General features: G+C 38.1%; 1 protein-coding gene across 5 annotated transcripts in view; it reads left to right on the forward strand.

Moving 5' to 3' along the window:
- ulk4 (unc-51 like kinase 4) overlaps positions 1 to 14,787 on the forward strand; it is a 244,137-nt gene that overhangs the window by 123,613 nt on the left and 105,737 nt on the right. For all 5 annotated transcript variants that reach the window (XM_048152779.1, XM_048152780.1, XM_048152778.1 and 2 more), the window contains 2 exons: positions 791 to 974; positions 5,328 to 5,420. In XM_048152779.1, coding sequence (XP_048008736.1) covers positions 791 to 974; positions 5,328 to 5,420 — 277 coding nt within the window. The remainder of the gene's footprint in view (positions 1 to 790; positions 975 to 5,327; positions 5,421 to 14,787) is intronic.

The raw sequence follows: 14,787 nt of genomic DNA on the forward strand, positions 1-14,787 counted from the left end.
TTTAACATTATTGGAATAAAATGACCATCTCCTTTATCTCGCCAAATCACCTCAAGCATGTTCTTCATTAATGGTGGAAATTAAAAAAGATTGAAATCATTTTTTACACCGTAAACATTCAAACGAAAGATTTATGATTGTTTCACTCTTTGATTAGAATATCATGAATTGTAAATGTATAAAACTATGTTTTTTGTTGTTGTTTTTTAATTGATAGCCTAGGTCTGGAACAAGGGTTAAAAAATAAGTCTATGCATAAACAACATTTGAAATCCAGCCAAGAATAAGTAATAAGTTTACAAGACAGTTTATATAACAAAATATGACCTTTATATAACAAAAAGCAAACAGCTGAAATCTGATAGTTTTAATAAATATAAATCTCCGGGACATAACAGTGGACAAAGCTTAAAATTAATTAATTAATTAATTAATTAATTAAATACAAAATTAATTAATAAATAAATAAAAAAACAAGGGAAAGGAAAAACAGCCAACATTTTTGTCACTACATAATGGTGTGTGTGTGTGTGTGTGTGTGTGTGTGTGTGTGTGTGTGTGTGTGTGTGTGTGTGTGTGTGTGTGTTTTTTCCCCCTCATATTTTTTTTTTTATTTATATGGGTAAAGGAATTTATTGATAGGCAGTAGACGCACATATTTCTGCATTTTAAGCATAAATATCCCTTTTCCTTTGAATATGAGCTATTAATATGTTGATGTATAATTGTGCATGTGAGTAAGTATGCATCTAACCCTTTTGCTCTGTGTGTATGTGTTTGTGTGTCCCAGTGGAATGGCGAATTGTGAGTTTGCGTGTGCTGTCAGAGATCACGCTGCTGCTGCTGCTGAGCCAAGACGAGGTGGAGGAGAGAGAGAGAGATGGAGGGAGAGAACGAGAGGGAGAGTGGGAAGGTGAAGGCATCTCCTCCAACACTCGCTTGCTAACGCTCATCTCTGAGGCCCTGCTGCCACAGTAAGACTCACCACTCACTTACCTATATTCTGCTCTCTCAGTTTACTCCTCCATCCTCTCTATTTTTTGAAACTAGGAAACTAACCATTATTATTTTACTGGATATGACAATATTATATATATTCATATATATATATATGAACAGTGATATGGCAAGACAGTGATATTGCATGTAAAGTACTTAAAGGGATAGTTCACCCAAAAATTAAAATTATGTAATTTATTATTTACCCTCATGTCATTCTACACCCGTAAGACTTTCGTTGGAACACAAATCCCGGGAAGGTACTAAAAACATATATACATACAGTGTACAGTGGTTCGACGAAAATACTTTTTGTGCGCCAAAAAAACTAAATAACAACTTTTCAACAATATCTAGTGATGGTCGATTTCAAAACACTGCTTCGAATCTTTTGTTTCAAATCAGTGGTTCGGAGCATCAAAGTCATGTGATTTCAGCAGTTTGGCAGTTTGACACGTGATCCGAACCACTGATTCAAAACAAAAGATTCGAATAAATTTGATTCGAATAGATTTGAATAAAGTCATTATTTTGTTTTTTTGGCGCACAAAGATATTCTTGTCGCTTTATAATATTAAGGTAGAACCACTGAACTCACATGAACTGTTTTAAATATGTTTTTAGTACTGTTCTGGGCACTGAAAGTGTAAATTAACTTGCTGGCAATAGAGGCCTCACTGAGCCATTGGATTTCATCAAAAATATCGTAATTTATGTTCTGAAGATGAACAAAGGTCTTACGGGTGTAGAACAACATGAGGGTGAGTAATAAATGACATTATTTTCATTTTTGGGTGAACTAACCCTTTAAACAGCAACAGTACACTCTTAAGGTGATGATACACGGGGCAACTTTTTGAGCAATGTTGCTGGGCAATGTTGCCGAGCAATTTTTTGAGATCCTCCAATCAGAATGTTAGCAGCAGATCATGTGACTAGTTCAGAGATTTCAGAAAAAATTCAAACAAGATGGCGGCCTCTCAGCAGCAGTGGAGCGGAGAAAAGGAGTGTGAACTTATATCTTTTTACGCTAGTAAGTTGTCATGCGTCAACCCAAAACAGGGAATTTACCTCATATATTGCTTAAAATACCAACAACTGTCCAATGTAATGTGTGTAAGTTGTAATTAAGCCGTTGAATGTTTTCAGTTAAATACTAAAAAGGCGGAATCTGTTTAACGTCTGTAGTAGCGTAGGCTGTAGTGTGTATGGCACATGAATGTAGCTTTTGATGCGATCGATGTGGGTTTGAATCCGCCTTTTGCTGATCTCGCTCTTCTCCTTTTACCTATCACAAATCAGATCGGAAAGGCATTTATTTTTAATAAAAATTAAGAAAATATTTTAAAAAAGTTGAAATAAAGTGCCTAACAAGTGCCCTAATTAGTTGCCCTGTGTCTCATCAGGTTGCCCGTTGATGGCAACATTGCCCAGCAACATTGCTCAAAAAGTTGCCCCGTGTATCATCACCTTTACTGTCACTAATACTAATTACATAAATATATAATGATTATTAGCAAGTTTTAATAAGAAGATTTAAATAATTATATATGCACTTTTTTAATATTTCAAATGAATGCAGTCACTGACAATACTATTTTAACCTGTAAAAAATGGGGAAACAATATTGCAACAATATTGCAATAGATAATATAATTGTTAAATTGTCAAAACATTCATTTAAAGCTGAAGTATGTATGTTTTGTTTTTTTATGTTAATTACACTCTCTTTACAAAGTTTATTGTTCATTGACTACTATTAGTATGCCATTCATGACTTTATAAATGCCATAAATACCATCATCATGCACTTGTTCAGAAAAACAAATGTAACCGTTGTGTCCAGTGTAAATAGCCTCAAACAGTTGTAGTGTGTCATGTCAAAAAATGCACCCAGTGCAGATACAGTTCGTTGGATGGGTTTATTATAAGTGAGACACTCGTGTTGGCTCTAGACAGAGTGTTAGCCCACTCAATTGCTTACTCATGTCATGACACGTAGCAACACAGTTAAATGTATTCTTAACATGATGTGGACTTTTTATTGAAAGTAGCTTACATTTACTGAAACATGCCTTCACAAGCACCAGTAAGTGTTTTTTGTGATGGGGGAAGCGCAACCATTTGCAAGGTTGTTTGAAAATATGCTTTATTTTTGTAATTCCGCTAGGTGTTACTAGTGGCGCAGAAACTACATACTTCACCTTTAAAGGGGTCATTGATTATGATTTCACATTTTTAACTTTCGTTAGTGTGTAATGTTGCTGTTAGAGCATAAACAATGTCTGCAAAGTTGCAATGCTCAAAGTTCAATTCAAAGGGAGATATTTTATTTTCAAGAATTCTCTGTTTAAGGACTACAACAAGCTTCTTCCTGGGTTAGTGACATCACTAACCCTAAAATATACATAGACCCTGTCCCCGAGAACATGCAACAAAGAGGGTGAGGCCATGTTGGGCTGCTTTAGAGAAGAGGAAGAGTGCCGTCATTTTACGCCAGACTGCTTCACAAACGATGGTCAATTCAATGCTGGATTTGCACAAAAGATTAACATGACAGCACATGCCAGTCGATGAGTTGAATCAACTCCACAGCAACTACATAAATTTATCCACTAACCGTTCAGAAACATCCAGATGCATTCTATAAGTTGTTCAAACTCCGGTTTGAACAATGTAAAGCTGAACACCATTACTGACAATCGTCATTTTGGCTGCATGAGATTCTCCGGCTTTGTTGTTGTTGGGCAAACCGAAGCGCGAGCTGTTAAAGATCCTCCCTCTTCTGGAAAGTTGTCCGGGAGCAGCAGCTCATTTGCATTTAAAGGGACTCACACACGAAAGGCGTGTTTTTGCTCACACTAAAATAGGCAAATTTGATAAGCTATAATAAATGATCTGTGGGGTATTTTGAGCTGAAACTTCACAGACACATTCTGGGGACACCAGAGACTTATATTACATCTTGTAAAAGGGGCATTATAGGTCCCCTTTAAAATATTTAAAATATACAGTGCATAATTTGCGGCGGTGTACTCTTACTGTCACTAATACTAATTACATAAATATATTATGATTATTGGTGAGTTTTCACTGCAGAGCAAAACAAGAAAATGCTGCAAATAGCAATAACAGTAAATTCAGTCCAGAAATCCTAATGGTTCTGGTTCGATTCTCAGAGAATGCATGAACAACGTATAAAGTGTATGCATTGAAATCAGTGATTAGTTTGTAGCATCTTTAAAGGTGCCCTAGAATCAAAAATTGAATTTACCTCGGCATAGTTGAATAACAAGAGTTCAGTACATGGAAATGACATACAGTGAGTCTCAAACACCATTGCTTCCTCCTTCTTATATAAATCTCATTTGTTTAAAAGACCTCTGGCAAACAGGCGAATCTCAACATAACACCAACTGTTACGTAACAGTCGGGATCATTAATATGTATGACCCCAATATTTGCATATGCCAGCCCTCATTCAAGGCATTACTCAAGGGCAGCCAGTATTAACGTCTGGATCTGTGCACAGCTGAATCATCAGACTAGGTAAGCAAGCAAGGACAATAGCAAAAAATGGCAGATGAAGCAATAATAACTGACATGATTCATGTTTACATTATATTTTTAGTGATATTTATAAATTGTCTTTCTAAATGTTTTGTTAGCATGTTGCCAATGAACTGTTAAATGTGGTTAAAGTTACCATCGTTTATTAATGTATTCGCGGAGACGAGTCGTCGCTATTTTCATTTTTAAACACTTGCAGTCTGTATAATTCATAAGCACAACTTCATTCTTTGTAAATCTCTCCAACACTGTAGCATTAGCCCGTTAGCCACAGAGCATATAGCCTCAAACTCATTCAGAATCAAATGTAAACATCCAAATAAATACTATACTCACAGGAATCGATGCATGCATGCAGCATGAATGACAAACATCTTGTAAAGATCCATTTGAGGGTTATATTAGCTGTGTGAACTTTATGCACTGTATAACTGCACTTATAGTCGAGAGCTCGGGAGGGCAGGGAGCGAGAGATTTAAAGGGGCCGCGCAGCCTGAATCAGTGCATAGTTAATGATGCCCCAAAATAGGCAGTTAAAAAAATGCATTAAAAAAAAGTCTATCGGGTATTTTGAGCTGAAACTTCACAGACACATTCAGGGGACACCTTAGACTTATATTACATCTTTTGAAAAGACGTTCTACGGCACCTTTAATGACTTTTATGAATTAACATATGTGTATGTGTATGAATTAGCATATGTGTACTATCCTATTGTACACATCGCATAACTAGTTTAATGCAGATCCTCTCTGCAGGTATGAGACTCTGCTCCTGGAGCCAGATCCTGTACCAGTGTATGCTCTTAAACTGCTGGTGTCCCTCACTGAGCACAGCTCACCCGTCAGCAGGTAACCAACAACACAGCTGTTTCTACACACTCTGGTGGATTTATTATTGTTATTAGTTATTAATTTGTTTAGTGAACATGCTTTAGAAGGGCTTTAATTTGACAGTTTGCACAGATACACCAAATCCCCTTAATTTTTGTATAACCCTCAAGATGAGCCCCCTCACACAGACATACACACACACATACACTCACCTGTGCACCTAGACACTCGTAACAGCCCACAGAGAGAGGTGGTAAGAACAGAGAAAAAATTAAAAAGACAAAAGAGATGAAATTTTGTGAGGATTGTGTAGGTGTGGGGGTGGGTGTCAGCATGTGTGCTACTAGTCCAGACAAAGCTAAGATCCACAAGAGTTGTGCTGACAGATTTAGAGCCTACAAAACATTTTCTCAAATTATCTCTTTACAGATTTATAAATTATTTGTAAATTTATTTAACTATACAACTCATATAATTTTTTTTTTCATTGTAACACAAAGCTGAATCTGTGGATGTGGTTAGAAACTATATGTGGCATCTCTGAAGTTTATTACTTCTCAACATGACCTACTTTTAAGGATCAATAATCTAATAAGGTTGAACTCAGCAACACACAAGAAAGAAATGCCTCAAGACAACATTCTGCCCGGTATCGTTGGGACTATTAGGAGTGTTTTTGTCCATATCTTCTCCTGTAAATATTCTTAGTACACTGTTCTGTAAGAATACATTATTAGTTATTATTAATTAAAGGACAAGCTGTCATCTTTTGGTTGGAGAACTGGATTTACAGTAAACCAGATCGTACAACACTGCTCACTAGAGAAAAAAAAATGAAACGCGCGTGCGCGTGTGTGTGTGTATTTCTTATCTCATGCTCATCCCCCCGCTGTTTCTCTAATGGCTCCTGCTGGCCTCCTGCACATTGTCTTTCTTGGTGCTGATAGAGCTGCAGCCACACAGTTGAACTATTCAAATTGATGTCACCAATCGGAAAACGCTCGTCTTTCGCAGAGCCAACACCCCCCACCCCTGCGAAGAGCTATTTCCACTCACAATAGTGAAATTAAATTGCGTTTGCCAGCGCTTGATAAAGTGCTAAAAAACGCAGACCTTCTCTTGATGGGTTCCAGGCAAAATGAGATTGCAAATGAGGGACATTAGCTGGTTCCGTGCGAGCATTGGTGTTCTTTTATTATCGGTTGTGATAGTAGTTCAAACTTTCCAATTATCGAGAACCTTTGGCCACTCTTGGCTTTATGGAGACTAAAGAAAATGTATGTGCTCTTAAGAGAGTGGTGCTGAACGGCTTCTCTAAAGTGTTAATTTTATCAGTATTAAGAATTTATGTCTAGAGTACATTGGCTATTGCTCAGACAGGGGATAATGAACTAGTTTCTAACCAGTATGTTTAGTTAAAAATCTTAATGGGCTCTGTCTCAGCTGAAGGAGGAAATGTGACTCACTGATGGTCTGATTGACTAAAACTAAATTGACTATTTAGTTCTTGCAAAGAGTGAGGGATTGTATGCTTGGCTGTGACAAATTGATCAGACCACTGAAACTTCATAGAATCTGTTTTATTTATTTAAATTGTGTTATGTTGTTTGATGCTAGAAAGACTTCAGGTAATAGGTATATTAATTTACACCGATCAGGCATAACATAATGACCACTAACAGGTGAAGTGAATAACACTGATTACCTCTTCATCACGGCACCTGTTAGGCAGTTATGTTGATATGTTAGAAGCAAGAAAAATGGCCAAGTGTAAGGATTTGAGCAAGTTTGACAAGGGCCAAATTGTTATGGCTAGACAACCGGGTCAGAGCATCTCCAAAACTGCAGCTCTTGTGGGGTGTTCCCTGGCTGCAGTGGTCAGTATCTATCAAAAGTGGTCCAAGGAAGGAACAAATTGCTGAAGAAGTTAATGCTGGTTCTGATGGAAAGGTGTCAGAATACACAGTGCATTGCAGTTTGTTGCGTATGGGGCTGCATAGCCGCAGACCAGTCAGGGTGTCCATGCTGACCCCTGTCCACCGCCGATAGCGCCAACTGTGGGCACGTGAGCATCAGAACTGGACCATGGAACAATGGAAGAAGGTGGCCTGGTCTGATGAATCACGTTTTCTTTTACATCACGCGGATGGCCGGGTACATGTGCGTCGCTTACCTGGGGGACACATGGCACCAGGATGCACTATGGGGAAAAAGCCAGCGGAGACAGTATGATGCTTTGGGCAATGTTCTGCTGGGAAACCTTGGGTCCTGCCATCTATGTGGATGATACTTTGACACATACCACGTACCTAAGCTTTGTTGCAGACCATGTACACCCTTTCATGGAAACAGTATTCCCTGGTGGGTGTGGATTCTTTCAGCAGGATAATGTGCACTGCCACAAAGCAAAAATGGTTCAGGAATGGTTTAAGGAGCACAACAACGAGTTTGAGGTGTTGACTTGGCCTCCAAATTCCCCAGATCTCAATCCAATCAAGCATCTGTGGGATGTGCTGAACAAACAAGTCGCAACTTACAGGACTTAAAGGATCTGCTGCTAACATCTTGATGCCAGAGACTACAACACACCTTCAGGGGTCTAGTGGAGTCTGTGCCTCGATAGGTCAGGGATGTTTTGGCAGCAAAAGGGGGACCAACACAATATTAGGAAGGTGGTTGTAATGTTATGCCTGATCTGTGTATAGTGGGATCAAAGTGGTGTTGATGGACAAGCCATGTAATGCCAGAATAAAGGCTAATAATTGCTGAATAAAAACAAAGAATAATGATAAAAGAATAATGAAGATTAAGTCTCATTCGCGGCAGAAGTGTGAAAGGTTCGTCAAGTGAGAACAATAGAACATGAATAGAGCAGTTCACCTCGCCAGACATTAGACAATAGTCTGCAAGTAGATGTTTACAGGGAAATAAAATATTTTATGAGCATCTTATTAGCCTTCTCTAAAAACTCACATGACATGGTCTTAGGAAATGTTTAATAAAATTCATAGTTTTAAGACGCTTTTCCATTCCATGGTACGGTTCGGTACGGTACGGTTCGCTAAAATAGTACCACCACGGTTGATTGTGGTATTGTGGTAAGTTGTTATACCACATCCACATAATATTTTTATACATTTAAAAAAATATATATTCTTGTTTTTGTTTTATGTTTGAGCTTATATATAACAGTATTGAGTATTGAACTGTAAACTTTCAAGTGTTGGCTTTCTAAATATATGTTGGTTATGTGTCTATTCAGAATAACATATGAGCAGCAACCTTTTTATTTTTTATTTGGGTCATTTATGCCCTGCAGTAAGGGTCAATTTTACTTTGAAAGAAAGAGCCTTTTCTGCTCTTTATTTCATCGAAAGTGGGGAGGTGACAATAAACAATAGGGAAGAGTGGGAAGAATGACTCAAGCCATACTCGGGTCATAATTCAGGTTGCCACCACGTGCAGAGCATGTGCGTTACTTGGCAGGCCACACTTCCTACCTATTGAAAAAGTTTAATGTGAATGGAATTGATTTGTAGGTATCCCACAGTCATTGAAACATGGAAATATCAGGAAAATTTCAATTTTTACTTCCCAAGACTGCAAAGTCTTGGAAATAAATGAAATCTTAAAAAGTCATAGAAATTTCTATAGTGATGTTTTTTTTTTTTTTCTACTCAAGGTGCGGTCACATGGTTGCTCAGTGAAATTTCATGAGCAAAATCCAGTAATTTCAATAAGAATCCATGCAATCAGAAATTACGCATTAGGCCAACAGAATGCTGCTTGGTTTGAAAGTGACTGCACAATAGTGAAATTAAAGTGGTGCTGAATGCAGATCTTCTCTTGATGGGTTGAGTGAATGTATTTATACATATATATATATATATATATATATATATATATATACATATAAAATATGTCTTTTTATTTCATTCAATAAGCTTTTTCCAAACTGGAAAAGTCATGTCAGTTAGGGCTGCACGATATATCGCATGAGATTGTCACGCGCATTTCGTCAGTAAAGCCGGTTCCCTGATTACCGTTAAATTGCCATCACCTGCTTTCAAATGGAGCGGCATTTAATAGACAGAGCTGTAGTTCACTGACAAGTCACGCAATATCGCGTTCATTATCGAAGGCGATTCATCTGCGATATGAACGCAACATTGCGTGGCTTGTCAGTGATCTACGGTTCTGTCTATTAAATGCCGCTCCATTTGAAAGCAGGTGATGGCGATTTAGCGGTAATCAGGGAACCGGCTTTACTGACGAAATGCGCGTGACAATCCCATGCGATATATCGTGCAGCCCTAATGTCAATCCATTCATCAAGAGTTGTGACAATCATGTATGTGAAAAGATTTATGGCAATAGACTGACATAAATTATCCTATACATTTTTTTAGTTGTGACCGTATTGTTATTGTTTTTGTTTCAAATAAAAAGATTTGTATTGTCAGAATTTACATTAATTGGTCATATTACAATGTAATTACCAGTATAATTACATTGGTACAGAATAATTATAACGAATAGTATGTACTTAATATATAATAGTTTTGTGAAGTTTCCAATATCTTGCAGCAGTTTATATTTAATATTGATTAAATACAAGTTAAATTGTTGTAAATTAATATTGTTTTTGCTATTATTATTATAATGTATATGCTAGCGTAGATGAGGTGATGTCTTTCTACACCAGAAAAAGTGTGTTTGCTGCTGTTGTGAAGGGTGACACCCTCTGCTAGCTGTATATTGGACAGGACGTGCGGTGTGTGGGAGCTGTCTGTGTCCATGGTGCTCAGGCATGTGGAAGTGTCACGATTTGTTTGTATGTGTGACTGTCTATTATTCTCTCAGCACTGTTTATGTGGGCAGCTCTGGACTGAAAGGATGTGTGGGCATAGCAGTTGCTCTGGCTACAAACGCTGGCAACATTGTACATCCACTGAACGGACGAGACAGAGATGGACGGATGGATGGTTGCTGTGTCTGGAATCTATGTAATGGATCTATTTGTTAGTACACTAGAACAACAGAAATCTCAGAGGTCTACCAAGGAGAAATCACACCCTACGACGGCTCTGATAGTGTCTCGGCCCCAGAGGGCCGGTGGTGCCAGTAAATGTCGGGTTCCATTCCGTGAGAGTGAGGGGGGAGTGAGGACTGCATAGCAGCGGCTCTCCTCACTGAATGATTGGAGATCTGATGCAAAGGTTGCCTGCAAGCGTAAAGCATTTTTTAGATGCTTTAGTGTCTTTGGCTGACATTTACCTGTGTAAATGCCAATCTCTGCACTTCTTGTTTCCGTGAAAATGCTGCTTAGCACTGTTAAAATCAGATGCAAACGAAAAGTTGAGGCATTCATTGTTTTGTGAGTTAAGACCTAGCAGACTCGTTTTTGAGACAGGAAAAAGACAAGATGTAGGATTGAGATTTGAGATGCCTGTAATGGTTGGACTCAACCTTATCTCTGCTGATAGAATGTTGATTTTGTGACAAATTTGTCAACATCACCAATTACATCAGCTTCATTTTTAGTGTGGATGATATCTGTCCTGAATTGACAGACCAGGCTGTCTGGTTAACTCTCTATAGTCCAGAGCATGTGAGCGATATATTCCGCTTTATTCCAGTGTGCTCCACTTAATCTCTCACGGCCCGCGCTCATGCTCCACTCATGTACCGCTTACACTCATTACGGCCATTGTGTTCATGCGCTCAACAGATATGTCTTTGATTGGCTACAATGATCAACACTTCAAAAACATGTTGTAAATGTTTGAAAGCAGGTGTATCTGTTGAGCGTGTGAACACAGTGGCCAATCAGAGGTGTTTAAGAACAGTGCTTAAAATACTAGGGGGAAATGCTGGTATCGTCAAATAAAATAAATGTGACGTGACTTGACTGGATAGGGCCGAATTGCAGAGCTTGTGCAAACATATCCATATAGCTGTGATCAGATGCTTTCTTCACTGCTGTTTTCTCACCACTGTTATGTTTATTTTGTTATTGACAGGAAAGTGTGCAGCACTTATTTACACATTCATCTAATCACAGCTCTAAGCAGCATGAGCGGCGTCAGTATGTTCACTGACCAGCATATGAAAAAGGACATTATGGGTTGAGCGAGTGACCCCGAGTGGATTGAGCGAGCGGAATCTTCTAAAAGGTGCTCCTTGCTCCAGAGGGGATATTACCACTCCCTGCTCTGCTCTGCTCCGCTCACATGCTCTGCTACAGACCAGAATACTATAAGGATAAATCTCACAAAAACATCCCATGTCAAACTTATTTTGCATAAAGAATTGAAGCCTGTGTTAAGCACTTTTTTTTTACACCAACTGGCATGTAATGGACCCAGACAGTTACTTTTTTTATGTAATTCCCATTATTCTCAAAAGTGATTCCATACTTTTATTTATATATATATATATATATATATATATATATATATATATATATATATATATATATTATTTATTTATTTATTTATTTTTATTTTTTTTTGTGCTAGTTTATGTATAGCATATATTATTTTACTCTGGTCCCAGACTTTTAATCTTATTCTACAAAAATATATAATTAAAAATATGAATTATCTCATGGTAAACTAAATAATGATGAAAAAATAATGAACTATTTTATTTATTTATTTATTTGATTGAAATAAAAAAAAAAAAAAAAACTGTGACATCATTTCCTCTATGACAAACATTATTTAATCTACTTGTTTACTGTGGAGACTAAGGTGTAAAGTGAAAAGCATGTTTGAGATAAAATGAGTAGAAAATAAGTATAAATCAACGTAAATATCACATCTGAACCAAATATGTTTTATTGCGTTTATTGGTGTTTAAATAATACATAAAATGCAATTTTACATAAAATCACATTTAATTTTGACATTTTATTACAAAAATGTTCAGAATGTCAGTTCTATCACTGACATTACACAAAATCCTATCAATATATCCTCTGAGAAGTAGTTAAAATGGGGAGGGGGGATTTTACAGATTTCTCCTGTGATACATGCTTGTCCACTGGTAGACATTGTTAGTAAGCAAATTATATAAACTAGTGTGACAAGTGTGTTTTAATAAAGTTTATTTTATTAAATATGGGATTGTCACAATACCTTTAAAATTGTTTAGATGTTTCAATGTTGCAATGCCCTTAAAATTGTCTTAGAAATTGTCATCATCTTTTTTTTTTTTTTTTTAATTTAGCAAAATATAACTTCTCATTCCTTCAGATTTTGGGGATGACCCTAACATGTTCTTGACAGATTACATGACTAACCTGACACAAACTCCATCGCTATGTGGGCCACGATCACTCTATTTAGGTACAGTTTTTGCAGTGAAAAACTGTGCCTCTGGACACCTGCTACATTGCCTGAGAACTAAGTGTGCCAATAACCTGGTTTGGTCTGAAAGCTGTGTAAGTGAATAGCTCAGTATTTTTTTTCACCCACCCAGTTGACCCTATTTACCTCCGCAAACGCCCGTCATTCAGAAAGATGGATGAGTGATCCTAGTCACTGGGCTGCTTGCCTATTAAAGACCTAATGGAGCATATACCGGGCACGAACAAGCCTTCGGTGAAAAAAGGCCACAATCCCTCTCCCTCACTGTGTGTCATGATAAAATGGTCCTATTCATTATGCCTGCTTACTCCGTTGTACTCAGAGTGTGTGTGTTTTGTATTGGCTTTTGTGTTTTGTTGGTAATTGTAGGGGTAATGATGTTTGTTGGGAAGGAGAGCGCAGACAGATGAGAGATCATTGACTATTCTGAATAAACATACTGGAGAAAGGGGACATCAGTGCACACTTGAGTGTACCAATTGCTCTGTGCGTCAGTGTTCTGTCAATGGACTAACAAGTGACTGTCTGCGTATAATGGGAATGAATTGATGTTTGCTACAGATATTCTATTTCTGGTATGTTGAAAAGTTTATTTGTTGCATATTAACTGTGTCTGATCCATGGCCTAGTGGTTTATGCACATTGTTAGACACGTCAAGTTGATGCTCATGTTGATGCTCAAGTCGATGATGCAAGTTCTAGTTCAGCTTTTCTGTATTTACTGTATACTATAGCAAGAATAGCAAAAAGCCAAAATGTTTTCCACAGAATATTTTAAAGAACCTATAAAATGGCTTGACAAGTGCAGTTTAACTTTCCCTTGATTATATATGTTAAATGGGTCATGAATTGAGAATTCAACTTTTCCTTGAGCTTTTGACATACAGTGGGTACGGAAAGTATTCAGACCCCCTTAAATCTTTCACTATTTGTTATATTGCAGCCATTTGCTAAAATCATTCAAGTTCATTTTTTTTCCTCATTAATGTACACACAGCACCCCATATTGACAGAAAAACACAGAATTGTTGAAACTGAAATATCACATGGTCCTAAGTATTCAGACCCTTTGCTGTGACACTCATATGTTTAACTCAGGTGCTGTCCATTTCTTCTGATCATCCTTGAGATGGTTCTACACCTTCATTTGAGTCCAACTGTGTTTGATTATACTGATTGGACTTGATTAGGAAAGCCACACACCTGTCTATATAAGACCTTACAGCTCACAGTGCATGTCAGAGCAAATGAGAATCATGAGGTCAAAGGAAATGCCTGAAGAGCTCAGAGACAGAATTGTGGCAAGGCACAGATCTGGCCAAGGTTACAAAAACATTTCTGCTGCACTTAAGGTTCCTAAGAACACAGTGGCCTCCATAATCCTTAAATGGAAGACGTTTGGGATGACCAGAACCCTTCCTAGAGCTGGCCGTCCGGCCAAACTGAGCTATCGGGGGAGAAGAGCCTTGGTGAGAGAGGTAAAGAAGAACCCAAAGATCACTGGCTGAGCTCCAGAGATGCAGTCGGGAGATGGGAGAAAGTTGTAGAAAGTCAACCATCACTGCAGTCCTCCACCAGTTGGGGCTTTATGGCAGAGTGGCCCAACAGAAGCCTCTCCTCAGTGCAAGACACATGAAAGCCCGCATGGAGTTTGCTAAAAAGCACCTGAAGGACTCCAAGATGGTGAGAAAAAAGATTTTCTGATGAGACCAAGATAGAACATTTTGGCCTTAATTCTAAGCGTTATGTGTGGAGAAAACCAGGCACTGCTCATCACCTGTCCAATACAGTCCCAACAGTGAAGCATGGTGGTGGCAGCATCATGCTGTGGGGGTGTTTTTCAGCTGCAGGGACAGGACGACTGGTTGCAATCGAGGGAAAGATGAATGCGGCCAAGTACAGGGATATCCTGGACGAAAACCTTCTCCTGAGTGCTCAGGGAGCCCTGACTTAAACCCAATTGAGCATCTCTGGAGTGACCTAAAAATGGCTGTCCACCAACATTTACCATC

This window comes from Megalobrama amblycephala, linkage group LG13, assembly GCF_018812025.1.
Source record: "Megalobrama amblycephala isolate DHTTF-2021 linkage group LG13, ASM1881202v1, whole genome shotgun sequence".
NCBI classification, from domain to species: Eukaryota; Metazoa; Chordata; class Actinopteri; order Cypriniformes; family Xenocyprididae; genus Megalobrama; species Megalobrama amblycephala.